The following is a 21,122-nucleotide window of genomic DNA, read 5'->3' as shown; positions in this document are numbered from 1 at the left end:
TTTTCACACCTCTTTTCTCCCATTACACCCATGACATTTGGATTGAATAATCTAAATATGTGTGACGAGTAGAAAAAAGGTGTTCAAAAACAAATATAAGATACCTTTTGCACAATTTTATTTATTTTTATTTCTTGATTTTCCCAATTCATAGGTTAAGAATCAATGGTAAAATAAGTGCACAGTAATCACATTCCAATGAATAAAAAGTAAGTTCTTGAACACTCCATTGTTAAATGATACGATTATTAATTCGTTAAATTGAAGCCCTCTAGTTAGATTCGTCAATTCAGATCGTCAATTACTCTTATCATTAAAAAAATCCTAGTTAAGGATCAAATTCCAACTTTTTTCTATTTGGCCTTGTGAAATACACAAGAAGACATGAAGGCAGGAATGCGAGTTCAAAAAGAATGGAGTTCAGCCACTCAGTACTACGATCTGGTGATAATCTTCTTCACTTGAAAGTTAGAGGTATTAAGTTTGAATCTTGTGAATGGCGAATTCAATACCAAATTATATTGCCGATTGTGTAGCTTAGCCGAACTTCTCATCTTCTTAGTGTAAAAATATCGATGTATTAAAAAAAAGTGAGGAGTTCAACTCCAAATTTGCCTTTTCCCCACATAAGACGACAACATCTTTAGTGTCGTTCAGCCACCTTTCACTACTTAAATACTCCAATCCCTACTTATAAGTTCGAACACGCATAACCGCTTCATTTCCTTGTCTTCTTCCTCTGTTTTGAGCAATCCTCCAACCCCACAATGGCCGGCGCCGCCTCTCTCGCCCTCTCTCCAAACCCTAGCTTCACCACCACCACCTCCTCCCACAAATCCTCTCTCTCTACCCCCAACTTTCTCAAATTCCCTACCCTATCCCCCACCCCCATCAAACCCCTAACCCATGCCCCACAAACCCAAACCCAAACCCCAATCTCACGCGCCACCTTCTCCACACGCGCAGCCGCCTCCACGACTCCATCCACCACATTCCACGGTCTCTGCTACGTCGTGGGCGACAACATCGACACCGACCAGATCATCCCCGCCGAGTACCTAACCCTGGTCCCCTCCAACCCCTCCGAGTACGAGAAGCTCGGGTCCTACGCGCTCTGCGGCCTCCCCGCCTCATACTCCACGCGCTTCGTGGACCCGGGAGAGACCAAGTCCAAGTACTCTATCGTAATCGGGGGCGCCAACTTCGGGTGCGGGTCGTCGCGGGAGCACGCGCCGGTGGCGCTGGGAGCGGCGGGAGTGGCGGCGGTGGTGGCGGAGTCGTACGCTCGGATATTTTTCAGGAACTCGGTGGCGACGGGGGAGGTGTACCCGCTGGAATCGGAGGGTAGGGTTTGCGAGGAGTGCAAGACGGGGGATGTGGTGAGCATTGAGTTGAGCGAGAGCCGTCTGATCAATCACACGACGGGGAAGGAGTACACGTTGAAGCCGATTGGGGACGCGGGCCCTGTTATTAGAGCTGGCGGGATCTTTGCTTATGCTAGGGAGGCTGGGATGATTCCTACTTTGAGTGTTTGACTCTGGTTTAGGGTTTTTATTTGTAATTTGGGTTTTGTTTTTGTGATTTTGTATGGTGATTAAGCTTAATGCTGGCTTGGCTGCCGTATTAAGAATTTAGTAGTTACCGGGCGGTTTAATAACCATTTCATTTTCAGTCATCGGTTTCGGTTTTTATAAATAAAATGGTTAGCGAATGGCCGCCAAACAAGTTCAAAGTATTACTCATAAAATCATGTTCCAAAGTATCAGCGGTTTGTTCAATCTCAGGCTCTTAGGTTCTTAAATTGTTTGCAAACGTCAGGTAGGCGTCATCGGCGACGGGGCGCTATAGGTTCTTAAATTCTTCCTCCTCCCTATATTTGCTTGTTGAAAATAAAACAAGTAAATAACCAAACCACCAAACTCAGCACATCCATAACTACCACATACGCATAGGTCAAGCTTCCCCGTGATCGTACTATCTTGCAATTGTCCTGTAACCATCCGAACAAGAGCCATCAACTCGGATCAAGGCCGTGCTTCGAATGCACAATGCAAGCTAAGCTGGAAAGCTTGTGCAGCCAAGCTTGTGATCGCAGGTTAACTCTGGGACAAACGTCTGTGTCACGGTCGAATTTGGAGGAAACCACCATCCCGGTTCTTTTCTTTTGGTTTAGATTTGGGTATTTTTGGTTGTGTAAATCTCAGAAGCTGGTGCAGCTAGGTGTTTCAAAATTTGGCTAGTTTGAAACGAACAAGATTCTGACACTAATTGCTGGATAAGTTGATCAATCTAGAATACAAGGCATCGTACCTCTGAATTTGAAGCATTTACATGGAACGAGTTCACCGACACTACCGTCCTCCTGATCCTCTATACACCTATGATGAAAAACTCAGACATCATTGTGTTATTTGAACAGGACAGGACGCCATAGTAACGGTGAACCCAATTCATGTAAATTGTACTCATAAATCCGAATCTGTTGCACCAAGAAAAAAGATTCTGAACCAGAACTCTAATGCCAGTCTAGATTGGAATGCTAAACTATCAACACGATGGGTGCTCTAACATAACTGGACTCATCCAATTTCAAACCATGTTTGTGTTTTCGTATCCTCCCTTCGGGTTCAAGAACAAAATAATAGAAAACAAAGCTTGTACTGTAAAGTCGGCGAAAATCTTGACAGGAATTTTCTTTTAACTCGTTTGACCAAGCTTTCACTGAATGAAGCATGGTAGATATCACAAGATGTGAAAACATTACCAAAACAATGACTACCTTAAAAAATATCAAAAGAATCAGGAAGAGTAAAAAAAGGTAATACGTCCCAAAAGACTTTCAAATAAGACCGTAAATCATTCAAATAAAACACGATTTAAGTTTTCATCTGCCAAAATTTCAAATCCATAACAGACTCTTCCTGAAAGTACGCAGAAATAACGCCACAACATAAGGTAACACAACTGAAATCAACGGTAACGGCGGAGTGAAAGGGTGGTATTTCTCTTCCATGTTGCCCTGCGAGAAGGTCGGTTCTTGTGGTACAGATGACCCTTTCCGCGCAGACCCCTGTATTTCTTTCCAGCAGAAGTAAGACCACGAAGCTCTCTGTGCTTGTGAACAGGGTTGCAGAGCCAGTTGATTCTTGGGTCGTTCCTGATGGCATTGTGAGCAACATCAACCATGATGACCTCAAAGTACTTGTAGGTCGAATCCTGCATCCAAATATTGCACACAAAAAATTGTAAGCAAGACTTCGGAAAATCAAACTAACAAGCCCAAATCCAACCAACTCAAAAGTTGAAAGTGAGTCACAAACCTCATTGAGCCAGTATGAGTTGAGAACCCTGAGGCCTCCCAACTTGCGCCCAGCACGCTCCTCAGCAACAGACCTCTTGCTACGCTGGAACTTGAGTTGTGTCACACCCTGGTTTGTGGGCTTTCCATATACAATACCCTTGGAAACAGGCCTCTTGCGCCCACCACGCCTCACACGGACACGGTAAACAACGTAACCCTGAAACAAATTTTACAAGAAACATCAGTTAAATCACCAAATTACTTCAAACATGACTGGGGACCAGCAAACGACGGGAGCATTCAAACAGATAACAAATTAGATGTTTATAAATTAAAACACAAGAAAAAAAATCCAGGACACCAACTAGAATAGTTCACTATAAAATTGAGGCAAAAGCAAGAACTATAAATAGGACTCGCTCGGTAGAAGATCGATTATTTGATTTAGTATAGCCAGTCTCAGGAAGCATTTGATGATTATAAAAAAGGCATTTATAGGCACAATGGTTAGGCATCAAAGTGCTGCTTAACCAGTGCATACTCTGGATTAGATTAACTGATGCACAACATAAGCAAAGCAATGTATTAGAGACAGTATGCATGCTCACCAAAACATTGACACGAATCAATCAATCGTGTCCGTTCATCATATGTCAATTTTCGTTAGGTACTATTTATATTCAATTTTAAATTTTAAATTTTAAATGATTTATGACCGCATGATGAATGAACATGATTGATTGGATCCCCACAAAGAGGATCCGGCAAGGGTCCTTGTTCCGGATAAGACAGTAATCCTATCACATACCATCATAATCATTAATTTATGGTTCATGAAATTATCAGTACCTGCTTGGCCTTGTAACCCAAACGACGCGCCTTATCAGGGCGTGTGGGTCTTGTGACTCGGACAATCGAAGGATGTTGGCGATACTCCCAGCAGCGGACCCTCTGGAGGAACCTCATCACATCAGACTGCTTCTTCCTCCATATCTCGGATACGTACTTGTAAGCCCCTACAATGTCCCCAAAACAAAACAAAACATGTTATACAACTGAATTTTATGGAAATCATTTAACCCAATACCATCATGCAATCAAAATTAAACCAATCAGAGAAGCAGTTTTAAAACCTTGAAATGTAGTGTATTTCATAGAATTTTTTTACACAATTCATGAAACCCAACATTATTTATGTACAAAATCAAACTTAAACAAATAAGAAAAAACCAATTAAACCACGGAAATGCGATCTATTTCCTAGAAAAAAAAAATGCAGGTTAACAAGAGAAAGATGAACTTGTCAGCTAAGCATCAAGCAAAAACCAAACCCAGTTAACAATAACTTTATACAGTTAATCAATCATGAATCTAGAGAGAGCGAGAGAGAGAGAGAGAGAGAGAGAGAGGAGTACCCATGGCCGGATCAGAAATGAGCTGCGACGCACAGGGTTGGGCAGTCGGGGCTAGGGTTTTCAAAGCACAGAGTGAGGTTGGTGGCGAAAACTGGACATTATATAGTGCTCGAAAGGATCAGGGATTTCGAATCTGGGCCGTCCATTGTTTTTTAGAAACCCTAAAATGTCTTCAGAAATACGACGTGTCGTATATTTCTAAACTACATCACGTTTCTCGGCTTTTAACGGGATTTTAGTTTAATGTGGCCGAGTAAATTGAAATGCCCTAATCAAGAGCTTTCCTTTAAACCTACTTCAACCCTTAGAGTAAAATTTAAATTTTAGATTTTAAATTTACCTAAACTTACTACAACTCTTGCTGCAAATATGAATTAAAACTCAAAACTTAATTATGGGTCAAATTTAGCTCATGATTTCTGCCTAGGTTAGTGGGGCTGACCCCCCCCGTATATGTATATATTTTTTTTAGTTTTATATTTATAAATTCATTAAATCTAACGGTTAAGATCTAATTTGATGAAATTTAATAGTATAAAAAAAAATCTAACGGTCCGAATTTAAATCCAATAGCTAAAGTAAATTAAAAAAAAAATCTTTTATGTGTTTTATATTCTTTTATAGTGTTTCACGAGTTTCATAGTGTCGGTTAGTGATTTTTCAATATTTGTTGGAATCTAAATATTTGTAGGTTAACATGTTCATAAAATTAAATTAGGATAGTCTACATAATTTTTTTCTTTTAAAAAAGTTACTTTAAGAAAAAAATTAGCCTAAATTTATTTTTTAATAATCTGGGGCTAAAATTTTAACCCATAAGGGTTGGAACAAAAAAAGATGTTTCTGGGTTAAAACCTACATTTTCGGGGCTAAAAAATTTAGGTTTTAACCCAATGGTTTGAGATGGTCTTATGATCTATCAAAACTGGCCCTAAATCCCATTGTTTTGTGTTGTTACACTATGTTTGGATGAGAAAAATAAATTTGAAATTTGGATAAAAGTCAGAATTTGTAAATTGACATGCACCAAATCCCTTGTTTTAATTCATAAACATAGAAATTTAGAATTTTCGAGTGAAAAAAAAACGTGGAATTTGGGACCTCCAATTCTCAAGTTTAAAGTCCATGTAAATAGATGTCATTCCTAATTTCTATGATTAAGAGCTTAAAAATAACAAATTTCGTATTCATTCCATTGTTCTTTTAGGTTAACCAAACAAAAAATTAACTCTAGAAAATAAAATATCGTCAATTCAATTTCCGTCATTTTAAACTTCCTTAGTAATCTTAAATTTCTTCATTCAAATAGTGTTAAGAAAAATAACAATTTCATAACATAAACTTAAACAACACATCTAAGACATGGACAAAGATATCCAAAACACCAAGCACAAAAAGGTAACAAAACAAACGCATCTACAAAGGCAAACCGAGAGTGAAAACTGCACAAACGATAATGTTACAGGCACCACCAAAATTATTCCTCAAATGTTATTTCGAAACTTGACGTTACTAGTTATTAAAAAGAAAAAAAAAGAAAAAAAAAAAAGAGGTTTGAAGGCTCATAATTGAATAAATGAAATGCTGAAGTGCACTCATTGAATGTGTTTGTAAGATTTAGATTTTTAAGATTTCATCTCATTATGGTTTGAATCGATATCATTTATAGTTACTTGAAGTTTAGGTAGGGCTAGACATGGTTCGATCAAGCTAATTATTTGATTGGAATAATCAGCTTGATCACCAAGCCCAAATTATTTGATGTTTAGGGTCATTGATTAGGAGGGAGTGGGAGGCTTCATTTCTAAACCAAGAAGCTAAACATTTTTTTATGCTTGATAAAATATTAGGTTTCTCTAGCTTTGAATGTTAAACAAACACATCAATTAGTGGCAAAAATTAAAACATTCTCAGTAAATAAAATATTAATACTCAATAGGAATCATGATCTTGAAAGAGACTCCTTATTCATATTTGTAATTTTAGGGTTTTAAGATACGCAAAAAACATGCGACACGAAATTTCAGGCATAAACCAAAACAAAACCCAAAAACATTCATTGGGCCCCCGCAACACCTCCGACTGGGCTTCTTTACATATACAGTACTAAACCCAGCCACTCAAAAGGCCCAAAACCCAAAACATAGAGTGAGGGGGAGGAACGATGTCGTTCTGGATAAAACCAATACGGGCATTTCCCTAAAACCTATCTACCTCTGCCTGCGTTCCCGATCCTTGCCGCCTCTCGAGTGCCTGGAGGGCTCTTCCTGCTCCGCTGCCTTCGGCGGCGACTCCTCGTACCTCGACGGCTTCCTCTTGAAGTGCCGATCGTCGTCGCTCGACTCATACTCCATGGAAGCAGCTCTGACCATAGTCTTTCTGCTTCCAGCTCCGCTGCTCGCAGCCTTGGCCGCCGTAGACGACGACTTATACTCCTCGTAGAACCCATTCGCCAAGGACGACGACGACTCCTTGTGATGGTGATGCGCCGACCTGTTATCCTCCTCCGCCGGAGAAGGAGCGGCGGCAGAAGCAGTGGAGGAAGAAGAGGCCTTCCGCTTCTTGCTCACTTCTCCCTCAGGAAAGCTTATGCGAGAGAACACGCTTGCCTTGTGCTTCCGCTCCGCCGCCGCTTCTGCCGCAGCTAATGCTATAGAGGAGGTAGATTTCGCCGATGTTGTCGTTAGACCGGAAGGCTTTCCCAACGACGACTCAGAACGGTGGCGTTTATGGCGGGGATGACCATCCTCGTGGTCGTGGTCGTGGTCGTGGTCGTGGTCCCTCTCGCGTTCTCGATCTCGGTCGCGCTCGCGTTCTCTGTCGTGGTGGTGGTGGTGCTGCTGCTGCTCGGAGTTTCTCTTTGGAGGACGCGGAGGCGGCTGTGGCTCCAGGTCACGTGGGTCACGTGAGGGTCTTCGTTCTGGAGACGGCCTCTCGCGTCTGTGACTGCGGTGATGATTAGTATAATCTGGGCTTGGTGATCGGGCCATTGACTTCTGCACCAACAACAAATAAGTCAAAGAAACTTTCCATGCCAGCAAAAATTACCATGACAAAATTATTGACTTTTCACTGTCACTCAAATGGTGCCCATTTACTATCTTTTCCTTTTATTTTTCAAAATCAGGTTCCGGTGTGCTCGCAAACATTTTTCTTTTAATATTTCAGGTCCATCAAATTCTATGACAAGATTAAAATTAGGATGATTTGATTATTTTTTTTTTTCAGTTTTCAAACAAGGGAGCATTTAATATAACAAGTTTCGGTGGAGGGGAAAGAGGTGTTTTTGGAGCCCCCAGCAAGCCAGTGCGGGATCCCATCACTTAATTTTTCCAAGAATTTTCAACCAACAATTTCCAGAAGCAATTTTGTACTCGGAATAAATTGGGTAGTAATGGGATCCAGCCCAAAATTGACCTCAACTCCTGCCTAGTTTAGCCATTTATCCAACGGTTTAAGTCACCGCGACAAAGGCCAAACTAGGATATCTTCTCTCCAATGGAGCATGAATTACCAAGAGAATAAATACGATATAATTTAAAACTAAAAACCAAACAAGAATAATAAAGTCAAAGTGATAGGAAAACGGGACTAATACTGTTTGATCCTAGCTGCTGCTGCTGCAGCAGTGCAATCTCTCTAGGCGTTATTTGGCCAAGTTGGCTTTCTATTGCCAACTTGGTGTTGCCTTGCAAAAATGCTGATAAATACCATAAGCAGCTGCTGCAGCATACAAACAAGGATAACAAGATAGGGAAATTGGCACAATAGAGACGTACAGATTTTGGTTTCATTGGAGGAACATCGCCGCCGCCACTGCTCACTTCCCTTCCATACTCCCCATCTTTGGACAACTCCCTGCCGTCAAAAACAGAACAATGAAAATAATTTAATATTCAACCAGGCTAAAATAGTCTAAACAAATAGTTGCGGCATTAGGGGACATAACATGTCTCAACAAGCAATATCGTTATTAGACTATAATGATGCAATGCCCATATATGTAAAAGATAAATTCCAGACACAAGCGCAAACAGCTAACTCATAACGCCAATTCTTAAGGATTTATCTATCAAATGTCTCTCTTGCAACAAGGAAAATAAATAAGCATTATACTTTTTTTATTCCAGTACAGGGAGAAACAACACGTGTTACTAAGCTTGCATCAGTGTATTATCGACTCTTATTATCAACAACCAACATGCCAAATAGGAATTTCACAATTCAATTAAGTCACTGATATCACAAACCATTAAGACTTCACATACAGTGTCCAAAATTTACAATGACTACAAAGGAGGCGAAACACTTTGGTAGACCATCTCACAGAGTATGGCCATCTATCTAATATATGTGTAAGTTATCACAAATCCAACAAGAAATAATGAGTTCAATCTTACCTTTGACCCCGTCTTTCATTTTCACGCTTCCTTCTCAAATCAGCTTTCCGAGCCTCAAATTCTTCTCTGCTCATGATGGGGGGTCCATGCATGCCATTCATCCCATGCATGCCATTCATCCCATTCATCCCATTCATCCCATTCATCCCATTCATCCCATTCATGCCCATACCAAAGTCCGCAAGATCCCTGTATGAAGTTCAAAATTTAAAACGAAATAAGGCTTTAGGATCGAAAGGAAGGAAAAAAAATTACTAAATTGCAACTTGAAACCATATAATGATACGCTTAGGGCTATGGTACCACCTACAAACCTACAGGGTCGTGTAATGGTTCAAAGGAAAATAACGTTAACTTGCATACCTAATTTGAATAACAGTATTCATAACACAAACCCACCAACATCACACCCATTCACTAAGAAATTCATGAGTCGAATGCATACCTCTGAGGCGGAACCATGGGAATCATATAGCCTTGAGAACCAAATGGGTCCTGTGGACCAAGACCCCCAAATGGCATGTCCATCGGACCATAACCCATATACGGCATCGGACCACCATATGGTGTCATATATCCTTCCATGCCCATGCTAGGTTGCATGCCATTCCAGTATGGATTATAAGCAGCAGGGCCCATAGGCATCATATAGTTTTCAGCTGCAAGATCTTGAGGGTTTCTCCATTGCATGTCTGCGTAGGATGTAATCATGTTATATACATATTAAAGCACAAGGATTAGAGTATATCAATCAAATATATAATTTACTGCAGAGAACTTGAACAGAGACATCTATGTTTACAAAAACAAAATAAGAGAAAAGGCATACCATTCGCTGGCACTCTAATTTTCTTCTTTTTCCTTTTCTTTCCTGTAGCGAATATACAATCAAAACCCAATAAGAGATCACTACAAATTTCTTTTCAATTTTCAAGGAAAAAATAATTTTACTCAACACATCTATCCTACTAATACATGTCAAAGAAAACAAAAGATAACACAGAACTTGATACGCTCCATGAAAAAAGTTCTAAAATAGAATAGTAGGCCAACAGAATCAAAAAACAATAATACCCAGACCAATACATTACCTGCCTCCCCAGAAGCCATCCTTTGCTGCACTTCTTCCTCAACCAGTGGAGCACTCCCTTGTGATGCCGGTTCCTTCACACTCATTGACTCATGTGTGGCTTCAGACACATCAACTACTTTCGTAGTTCTCACTCTGTCTAAAATCTGCTGCTGGGGAAGAACAGGCTTTATCTCATCTTCAGTTTCCTGGATCTTTGGAGGTTCTTCATTCAAAGGTAAATGTTTTTCTTCTCCTTTTGATGCAGCAGATACAGTGGGGGAAGGAATCTTGGGTTGTGGACAGGGAGCAGACTCCATATCTAAATATTACAAATCATGATGTAATAACAACAATGTTCAAGTCTAAACAGAAATAGAAGGCACGTCCCTGAAAAAACAAACCTTGAACATGGAATGTACTCCCAGCATTGTCAGCACTACTGTTACCACCAGATTCCAAGATGCGATTGATTGTATCTCTGAGTGTCTTATTTGGCAGTAGATCGTCTGCCAGTGTATTTGTAGCCCCACAGACACACACTGACATGGACATAATGTAGTTCCGGATACCTGATTAACATATGATCCAGTGTAAGCACAAAGAAAGTTGAGATGATAGACAATACGGGTATGAGAGTTCAGGATACACAGTTAAGTAATAAGATGTCGAAGGGGCTCGTGACCCAGATGAGGGTAAACCAAAAATATCACAAGAGAGAAAAATTGAATTTCTTCCCTTAGATGTTGCAAAATTTAGACAATTAAATTTACATCATAACTTACACTTATCACAAAAGCTTTTAAAGCAGCACTTGCTCGTTAGCACAGCATCTTTCATCACTTCTTTGCACAATGGGCAGTGTAGCTCAGGCGGTAGATCACCAACAGAACGTGTAGATGGTAAACCTTCAATCTCTTTCTCAAAAGCAGCCCTGTTTCCATATCAAATATAAAAAGTTCTTTTATGAAAAAACTGGAAACTAAGCCTATAAAATATACAAAATCAAATTAGCTTACTCGTTCGGCCTCAATACAGCTTTATCACCACTTGGCAATTTATATGAGCCATCTGGGTTTGCCATCAGCATGGACTTAGGAATTCCAGTGGGTGGCTTAACTCTTTTAATGTCGAAATTTGGATCACCATTCGTAGGGCAGTGCTGAATATAATGCCCTGGACACACATACAAATGTCAAATATTAGAACATTCCTCATCTAAGCACTTATCACAAAACATCCATTATCTTCCAAAAAGGAGAAGGAAAATGATCATACCAGGCACCTTACACCTATGACAAATATATCCGTGTGGAGGTGTTTTCCTCTCAAAACCCCCTCCTCCGCGACCTCAATTAAAGAAAATAGATATCAGTTTCAGTATGTAAAATTGATAGAGAAAGAGACACAGATTCGATGAGCATTGATATGTACTGTAAAACAAAAATAATGTAATCTAAAGAGACTCACCAATACCACGTCCATTCATCATTCTTCCACCCCTGCCAAAACCTCTACCAGGACCAAAGCCATCGGGACCTTGGCTGCAAAAACACAAAGATCATCCAACATTAGTGACCAGAAACCTATCATTATCATATCGCAGTGCACTAATAAAACTGAAAGCATCATACTGTTGCCATTCCAAGGCTGAAGTGTCAATCAAAGCCTTAATCTTGCTATCTTCATCAGCTTTATCAGTTGGCTGCGCATCCGGAGCCTGATAGCTTGTCTGCACAGCCAGCACTTCAGGAATTTCATACAAATCATCCCCATAATCATCCCAATCTGGATCACCAGGCTGCAAAGCCATAACAAACACAAGATCAACAAAAGGTATGGCACCAAGCAAAGCACAACCACACCACTTAAAACCAAAGAGGACTAGCGGATATTAAAACTTACATATTTCGTGGCAGATGATTCAGCTGCCAGAAAGCTAGTCCTTTCTGGTTCAGTGTCCTCCACCTTATCTTCTACCTTTCGCCTGCAACAAAAGAAATAAAAATTGCCTAACTAAACAAACCCTTGAAATCTGCCCTAAGGGTCATAAGAAACACAATTACCCTATCGAAGTACATGGCACTAATGCCAACGAAGATACAATAACAGGGACTACCATGTCACAGATTAATTAAACACAAGAACAAAGTAATACTGACAACTCAAAATTGATCATGGATTTTGCGACAACATAACTAAAGACGAGAAGTTAAAGGATCCGAGATAGTACTCTGAATCAGTAACAATGGGCATCGGAGGCCTTCCAGGTACACGGCGTATCAAAACTGATGTATTTTTTGGAATCAACATCCCTTCATCAAGATACTCTGAAATTACAAAACACAGAACATGAAGACTATAAAACATTGCAACGATATTAATCCATGAAAGCAAGGATAAAAGCTACCAAAATGTGATTCCCCACATCATAATAGTTCCTAGAAAGCTCTGGTCAGATTAACCATTCCTAAAGAACCCAGATTTCAACCTCACACAGCCCGTCCCCACTCAGGTCGAGTCAATTCAACATAGAGAATGTGGTGGTTAAAATTCTCTTTCAATGACAAAAGTAAACCACCATACACAATCACTATCTTGAATTTCAAGGCACACTGTGGCAACTAGAGAACCCAATTTAATTAAATCAAGAAAAACCCTAAAACAAAATTTTAGAAATCCCCAAAACCACAGACGACGATCCTACCACTCGACTCTGACACACAAAAACTCTCGTATCACCTGTGAGGACTCATATCTGTGATTAATTAGAACATGTTCAGAAGGGAATAATAACTAAATCAGAACCAACCTTCATTGGTCTGGGCATTGGTGACGACGAGGTCGTAATCAGTACCCCGCCCTAAGTGCTTGGATTCATATATTTTTTCTTTCAAAATACCAACTGCGATGAACGGGCCGTCCATAGGAATAGAATCATAGTCTTTTGCACTCTTAAATTTATAATACACCGCCATGGTAAATTTTTTTTTCTTTTTCCTTCCAAAAGATGAAATATGTATAACACCACAAACAAGAACAAAAAAATAATCGAAGGCCAAAAAAATTATACGGCCTTATATTCAACTCCAAGAAAAAAAGCTGCTATATTCAAACAGTACAAAAAATTCAAGCTCTTTTTTTTCTTCGATTATTCTATTGAGATGGAACAACCAAACCACCGCAAGGGGGGAGACAGAGTGACAGCTCTTCCAAAGCTTCTTCGCCGCCGTCAACAGCACCAATCTCCGCTCTTTTGGTTCGATTCGAATCCTTCAGAAACCGATCGTCGAACAGATGGCGATGCTCGGAATTAAATAAGGTTTCTACACCCTCCCTCCGCCGCCGATCCAATCCTCCTCCGCCGATCGCCGCAATCGGAATCGAATTTCACAGATCTCCGTGAAATCAGAAAAAGCCCTCTGCCTACGCTTATCGATACGAAGCGTTCGCACCGATCCTCAACGAAGAGTCTGAGAGAATCAGAAAACCCTAGGTTGAAGAATCGATATCGGTTGAATTAATTTGCCGATTGATTGATTGATTGACCGGATCGTCGCTTCGAAATCGCCGATTGACTGGGTTGCACGAACTCCGAGAAAGCTTCCGTCACGCCAAAATCGAGAAAATCAGAATCCGTCAGAGAGAATCCCCGTGCAATTTGTGAAAGCAGCAACGATTTACAAGCCCTAGGGCGAGTTTTATAGGTCGATAATCATGACGAACCGCCAGGCTGCTAGGGTTTGCTTTTGGGAAGTTTCAGAGCGCCCCCAGAGAGAGAGAGAGCGAGAGAGCGAGATAGAGCAGTTGTGAGGGGGGTTGGGTTTTGTTATGTTCTGTCTCTCCTTTTCCGTTGCGGATAATCCTTGTGGGGTCCAGCCCATCTACGGCTCACGAAAATTTAAACCGTTTTCATTTTTTACACCATGGTTTCATACGGCCATGTTATATAATATCTGGACCGCTGACAGCTATTGATCCATGTTAAAAAGCAGTTTTAGAAAATCCTGACCGTTAGAAAATCCTATACTTGTGCCCAAAGAAAAACCAATTTACGAAAAAGCCCTTTCCTTTTCCGCAGAGGAGTGAAGTAGCAACTAGCTACTGGGAGAGTGAGGTTGCTTGCGTTACACGAATCGAATTACCAATACAATTAAGCCACGTGAGTTGCAATCCAATTAAACCGAGTGAGTTGCTTGCTTGCCGCGTTTCCTCGTTCAATCGGGAGATAATGGAATGAATGAAGCCATAAATTGGAACCCTAATTTCCACACTTTCCATAATTTCCCGAATCTCAAACACAGTTACCAACTTGCTTCTCTCTCTCTCTCTCTCTCTCTCTCTCTCTCGTTATTTCACAAGGTCTCAACTTTCAAGTCTTCTGTTCACAGAGATCCGGAACCCTAATCAGTGTTCATACGTTCTAGGGTTTTTCCCCAGAGATCGCAACTCGTTCTTTGGCGTTGAGGGGTTGGGTTTAGTCCTACATTAACTGTTGGAGGGTTGGTTCGGTTCCTTACGAGTTACGATCGGATCATGGACAAGTTTTGGATTACTAAGCAACTAGGCGGTGGTTCTTTCGGAACGGTATTTGAGGCGCAGCACCAACCGACGGGTGAAGTCGTTGCAGTCAAGTATCTGAGGGAGACATTCAGTTCCTTTGAGCAGTGCCTAAGCCTACCGGAAGTTCAGTCCCTTTCCAAGCTTAGGCACCCCAACATTGTCCAGTTGAAAGATGTCATCTTCGAAAACGATTCTGCATTCCTTGTCTTTGAGTATATGCAGAGCAGTCTGCTTGATCTTATGATGAAAAGGCGAACCAAATTCACCGAGGAAGAAGTTAGAAGCATCTGCTTTCAGATGTTTCAGGGCCTGGCTTATATGCACAGAAACGGCTATTTCCACCGTGATTTGAAGCCCGCTAATGTGTTGGTTAAGGATGGTGCTCGTGTAGTCAAGATTGCAGATTTGGGTTCGGCTAAGGAGATTGATTCACCTCCTCCCTATACAGACTATGTCACTACTCGTCCGTATCGTGCTCCTGAGGTGTTGCTTCAGTCAGGCTTGTATGGTCCTAAGGTCGATATGTGGGCAATGGGCGCCATCATAGCGGAGCTGTTTTCATTCCGGCCTCTATTTCCTGGCGAAAGTGCTGATGATCAGATGTTCAAGATTTGCAGTGTTATAGGCAGTCCCACCTGGGAGTCATGGCCAGAGGGACAGCTTCTTGCCCAAAACTTGAACTATCAGTTTCCAAAAATTGGCGGGGTTGGTCTATCTGCGATGATTCCTTCTGCAAGCAGATCTGCCATCCAGCTGATTTCTTCCCTTTGTTCTTGGGACCCTTCCGCGAGGCCTACTGCTGCTGAGGCACTACGGCATCCTTTCTTCGTTGGCAACTACAAGATTCCAAGAACCATCCCTTTGAGACAGAGCAACATTCTGCCTGCATCGAATTCTCTTATTTTCGCGTAGATTTGACACAAGTAACGTGGGTAGTTAACTGTATTTGATTCATTAGCTTTCAAAAGCAACAGATTTTATTTTAGCGAGCGTAGTTTATTTGATTAAAGTGGCAGCAAGCCAACTACAAGTAACGTATGTCAGATACAATTTTTGTAAGCTCTCATTAATGTGCAATATATACCTACAAATTTCACTTCAATTGAGTCACATTGTTTTTATTTGGTTCAAATTTCATTGTTCGAAACAAAGGACAAATCAGACATTGACGACTAGTAAGTTGTTCTATGAAAAGTCCTGGCAAACTATAGCTTGAGAGATAAAACCACACACTTTAAAATAACATATTTTACTGATAAACTCTTGATATCCCAAGATGATGGTTGCCAGATAAAATTCGAACTGTGATGAAGGGGCCCTCATAATCTCTTGCACTCATAAGTATACAAACTTGTATGTACAACAAGGTATATATTTTCTTCTTCCAAAATAAGAAATATGTACAAGAACAAACAAACGCCCTAAACAGAATGATAAACAAATGCCAATAAAAATACTCGCGAAAAAAAAGTCAAACCGTACATAAAGTTCAAGCTCTTTTCTTAACAATTAAGGCACTAGGGAGTGAGACAGGGAGCTCTTCAGAAGCTTTCTTCCAACACGATCACACAAATCTCATTTCTCGATTCAATTCGTTCAGAAGAATTTTTACTGGAATCTGTGTTTCTTAATTCTAAAACTCTAATTAATTTATCTTGTGAGACGCCTGTTGGCATTCCTGCCTTCCTTTCTCTTTCAGGACCTATCTAAAAGTGAATCCATTACTTTTTTGTCGTGAATATCTGAATAGAATGAACCGTCCTGTGGATATCTTTGCTTCGGAACAAAACAATTAGAATTAGTCGGTCAACTGGAATGTGTATTATCCAAATAGGGTTTCTTCTTCTGAAATTTTTAATTGTTTTATTGTTTTCTTGACAATACAATCATTAGCATAATGGCCGAACTTGTGACACTTCCAACACTGTCTCTTAATTTTATCACTGGAGTTGCTATTAAATTTCTTTGGTTTCTTGGACTAATATTTCTTTGGTTTTGTGTTATAAAATTCATTATTATTTTTGAAAGAATTTTCTTTTACTTTGGTAACGTCTGGATTTACTTGTTTGTCTTTCGTAATTCTTTTGTTTATTCCGTCTAGATGGGGGAATTGAAGTTAGACGTACACAAAAGTTTCCTAATTCGTACTGGCTGACTTTCTATCGATTGAATTGTTTACCTATTTCTTCAATACACATTTTCATACCCTCTTGGTTAATTGCATCAAATTAAGGAGTTCAAATACAAATTTGGCACATTATCCTATGTTTGTACCGCTCTTCTATTTGGTTTAATAAATATCGATCCTTTTTCAAAAAAAATAAAAAATTCAAATTTGGCTTATTTTCAGCTACGCTCCTAAAATTCCGTTTTGATCTCCCTTTACCTATCGTAACTCAAAAGTTATTACTTTATTTCCTGAAACTCAAAATTCGTTCCACTTTGACTTGTGGACTATCTCTTTTCCCTGAAACTTATAGGTCGCCTACTGAAACATATGTTGGACCTAATACCCAATAAGACTATGTCATGTGTGCAGTAAATTTGATTATAAATCTCTATTATGTTTTTACCAAAAAAAACAAAACAAAAAAAAATCCATGATGCGTTAACATTTAACAATCAGAGAATATTAATTTTAAAAGAAAAATTAAGAGAGGAAGAAAAATAAAAATAAAAAAGAAATTGATTACCCTGGCACACCTAAATCAAACTCATATAAGAAATTAATAGATATAGAGGAATGTGGAGCTAATTTTGAGTTTTACATAGACGACTTTAAAATTTTAGGTAAGGGTGGGCACGGTTTGGTTTGGTGCGGTTTTGAGTGAAACCAAAACTGAAACCGAAAATTTTTGCAGTTTAGTTCAGTGCGGTTTTGAAGCCAAAACCGAAATGAAATCAAACCGTTTGGTTCGGTTCGGTGCGGTTTCAAACGGTTTCGGTTTGGTTTTTAAGAAAAAATGTACAATTTGCAATTTAACATATTAATTAGCATTTCCCAATAGCAATAGGAAAAAGACATTTGTTATGTAAACAATTAGCATGTTGCATGCAGTTGTGATGTTAAAACATGTTTTTGCAACAAAAGGGTGTCTCTTACAATGTTTATCATAAAACAAGATGAATAAATTTGAATTCATTAAACGTGAGCAAAACTTTCATACTAGAATATGTGATATCATGCTTCGAATGAATGGACTTTATTAGATCATTGTTTGATTCTTGATAACAAGATTAGTCCACCCTTGTACATATATGTGTGTGTGTGATGGTATAAAATAACAAAGGTCCGTCAAGTTAATGTACGAAAGAAAGTGATGAATGATGATATTTTAGTGTGGTTGAGTCCATACTAAGTGTATAGATTTTAACTAACAACCAATTAAAACATGAAATCTAATATGGACATTTAATTAAATATTTATTAATATTTGCAGTGCGGTTCGGTTTCGGTGCAATTTTCAAAAGCCAAAACCGAAACCAAACCGTTTTCTATGTTGCGTTTCGGTTTCAAAACCGAAAATCCAAACCATTCAGTGTGGTTCGATTTGGTTCGTGTTTCGATTTCGGTTTTCGGTTCTAAGTGCCCATCCCTAATTTTAGGGGGCAAAATGGAATCAAAATCGAGTTCCGAGGGCAAAATGGAGCAAACTTTGAGTTTCAGGAAGTAAAGTGACAACTTTTGAATTAGAAAGAGCAAAATAGATTAATAGGGAGTTCGGGGAGCATAGCTAAAAATAAGCTTTTACTTTAAGGAAAATGATCCTCGCCGGATCCTTTTCCTAGGGATCATGTGATCGTGACCATTCATCGTACATTGTGCGGTCAGTTTTCGTTAGGTACCATTTATATTTAATTTTAAATTTTAAATTTTAAAATGATTTTTGATCGTACGATATACAATGAACGGTCACGATCACAGGATCCTAAAATGCCTAGAAAAAGGATTCGGCGAGGATCCTTTTCCTTACTTTAACTGCCAACTCGTGAAATCTCAAGACTACCAAAAGCTATTGACAATTGACCCCAAGTAAATAACACGTTTTAAAAAGATCAGGAAATTAGACTTTTGCAATTGTGATGTTACTTGGATTGCACGAATCCAAGTACCAATCCAATTAGACTAGTGAGTTGCTTACCCCGTTTCCTCATTCGATCAGGATCCAAGAACCTATAAATTTCAACCCTCCACACATTTAGAAGTTTAGCAACTTGCCTCTCTCTCTCTCTCTCTCTCTCTCTCTCCCTCCCCAATCGAAACGCTCCAAGTTTGTCAAAAATGGTGCTTTTTCTTGAACTTTGTCACATATTTCTTAGGCGTTGAGGGGTTTAGTTTACTTCTTCAAGTACTCATAATTCCATCAATTCCTAGAAACCGATCATGGAAAAGTTCGAGATGATTAAGAAACTAGGTGGTGGTGCTTACGGAACGGTGTTTGCTGCGCTCCACAAACAGACGGGTGAACTCGTTGCAATCAAGAAACTGAACCAAAGGTGCAATTCGTTACAGCAGTGTCTTAGCCTACCAGAAGTTCAGTCCCTTTCCAAACTCAACCATCCCAACATTGTCTAGTTGAAGGAAGTCATCGCCCAATACAGTTCTGCTTACTTTGTGTTTGAGTATATGTAGAGCAGTTTAGATGATCTTATTGAGACAAAAAGGCAAACCGGATTCACAGAGGACAAAATTAGAAACATCTGCTATCAGATGTTTCAGGGCCTTGCCTACATGCACAAAACTGGCTATTTTCACCGTGATATGAAGCCGGAGAATGTGTTGGTTAAGGAGGGTATTGTCAAGATTGGGGATTTAGGTTCTGCTAAGGAGATTGATTCACCTCCTCCTTATACAGACTACGTCACCACTCTCTGGTATCGAGCTCCTGAGGTAATGCTTCGGTCAGACCGCTATTGTCCAAAGGTCAATATGTGGGCAATGGGTGCTATCATGGCAGAGCTTTTCTCGCTCCAGCCTCTATTTCCTGGTCGAAGTGATGCTGATTAAATATTCAAGATTTGCAGTGTGATTGGTAGGCCAACTTTGGGGTCTTGGCGCAATGGGCTGCTTCTTGCACACAAGATGAACTATCAGTTTCCACAAACTGACGGGTTTGGTCTATCAGCGATGATTCCTTCCGCAAGTGAATTAGCCCTCAAGCTAATTTCTTCCCTTTGTTCTTGGGACCCTTCAGCGAGGCCTACTGCTACTGATGCAGCCAAGCATCCCTTCTTCGTTGGCAACTACCACGTGCCATCCCTTGGAGACAAAATAATATCTTGCCTGCGTCGAATTCTATTATTTCCATGTAGCTGTGACATGAGTGATTTGGTAGTTAATTGCTTTTGATTCATTAGCTTTCAAAAACTACGTACAATTTTTGTTTTAACGATTGTAGTTTATTTGAATGCTCAGAGCAGAATGGCAGCAAGCCAACAACAACTAATGTATGATAGGATTTTTGTAAGCTTTTTAATCTGCAATATATAAATACAAATTTCATTTTAATGAGTCACGTTGTTTTGTTTGGTTCAAATTTCATTATCCGAAACATATACCAAATCAGACGTCGACAACTAGTAAACTCTTAATATCCGAAGATGTCGGTTACTAGAGGATGCAAAAACACTTCTTGTTTCAAAATACTAACTGGGATGAAAGCCCAGTTGGCAATAGGAATAGAATCATAATATCTTGAAATCTTGAATTTAAAATACACCGCCATGGTGATTGTTTTTTCTGTCCCAAAATAAGAAACATGTATGTAGAATACCATAACAAACACTATTAAGAGAGTGTTTGAACATGAGCAGAAGGAAGTGGAGATAGTTGAACTTGAGCTATTGGTGGTCTCCGCAACTTATCAACTGCAGCATTCAGATTCTGGATCTGGTGCTTTGGCTAGAGATGATAATGTGGAGGGTCAGATTTTTTCTGTATAGAAATGTAAGCTGTTAGCATTGTAATAATGTATTTAAGCTGCAACGTTTCTGCAGATCGAATGTTTGTGCAACAATTTTATCATTTCTTGCGCCCAGTTAATCAAACTATTGCCTATGATTTTTGCCACATCTAGTAATTAGTATAACAAAACTGAAGAAACTTCCCTTCAAAAGTAACTTTCTGAATTTGTATAGCTTCAATTTTTGCTAAGTTCCCGTTAACAGGACAGAAATTCAATGTGGCATTACATGGTTGGCTCATCACGCGTCCGTCACATCTAATTTCTGTCTTGAACATCAACAGGTGTTAGCGATTTTAAACTTTAGTACAAGGTAACAATGAATTTTTGTCCATGCAACCAATTACTTTAATCCTCAGATTGATTACAACATACAAACAATATGGCGTTTGGCAATCTGCCTCCCTGATC

General features: G+C 39.7%; 4 protein-coding genes and 1 pseudogene across 4 annotated transcripts; 3 read left to right on the top strand and 2 right to left on the bottom strand.

Moving 5' to 3' along the window:
* The first annotated feature begins 715 nt into the window (after positions 1-715).
* Positions 716-1,677, top strand: LOC137722573 (3-isopropylmalate dehydratase small subunit 1-like). The gene has a single exon (XM_068461607.1). The coding sequence runs from the start codon at positions 768-770 to the stop codon at positions 1,533-1,535; it is 768 nt and encodes a 255-aa protein (XP_068317708.1). The 5' UTR covers positions 716-767; the 3' UTR covers positions 1,536-1,677.
* A 1,083-nt stretch (positions 1,678-2,760) lies between these two features.
* Positions 2,761-4,826, bottom strand: LOC137722957 (large ribosomal subunit protein eL15z-like). Its single transcript, XM_068462092.1, has 4 exons — positions 4,717-4,826; positions 4,151-4,317; positions 3,321-3,518; positions 2,761-3,216 (listed from the first exon to the last, which is right to left on the bottom strand). The coding sequence occupies exons 1-4, from the start codon at positions 4,718-4,720 to the stop codon at positions 2,971-2,973; spliced, it is 615 nt and encodes a 204-aa protein (XP_068318193.1). The 5' UTR covers positions 4,721-4,826; the 3' UTR covers positions 2,761-2,970.
* Positions 4,827-6,658: 1,832 nt separating this feature from the next.
* LOC137722406 (E3 ubiquitin ligase PARAQUAT TOLERANCE 3) lies at positions 6,659-14,023 on the bottom strand. Its single transcript, XM_068461396.1, has 15 exons — positions 12,998-14,023; positions 12,419-12,515; positions 12,091-12,172; positions 11,820-11,986; positions 11,656-11,729; positions 11,464-11,535; positions 11,205-11,361; positions 10,971-11,119; positions 10,590-10,757; positions 10,208-10,507; positions 9,946-9,987; positions 9,562-9,808; positions 9,117-9,305; positions 8,496-8,574; positions 6,659-7,712 (listed from the first exon to the last, which is right to left on the bottom strand). The coding sequence occupies exons 1-15, from the start codon at positions 13,161-13,163 to the stop codon at positions 6,927-6,929; spliced, it is 2,775 nt and encodes a 924-aa protein (XP_068317497.1). The 5' UTR covers positions 13,164-14,023; the 3' UTR covers positions 6,659-6,926.
* A 698-nt stretch (positions 14,024-14,721) lies between these two features.
* Positions 14,722-15,660, top strand: LOC137721742 (cyclin-dependent kinase F-4-like). Its single transcript, XM_068460763.1, has one exon. It carries the CDS (start codon positions 14,722-14,724, stop codon positions 15,658-15,660), a length of 939 nt encoding a protein of 312 aa, XP_068316864.1.
* A 3,472-nt stretch (positions 15,661-19,132) lies between these two features.
* LOC137721880 (cyclin-dependent kinase F-4-like) lies at positions 19,133-20,098 on the top strand (annotated as a pseudogene).
* The last annotated feature ends 1,024 nt before the right edge of the window (positions 20,099-21,122 follow it).

The sequence above is a fragment of the Pyrus communis genome, chromosome 17 (genome assembly GCF_963583255.1).
Source record: "Pyrus communis chromosome 17, drPyrComm1.1, whole genome shotgun sequence".
Taxonomy (NCBI): Eukaryota; Viridiplantae; Streptophyta; class Magnoliopsida; order Rosales; family Rosaceae; genus Pyrus; species Pyrus communis.
Note: the sequence above shows the minus strand (reverse complement) of the source record. Positions and strands in the feature narration are given on the sequence as shown.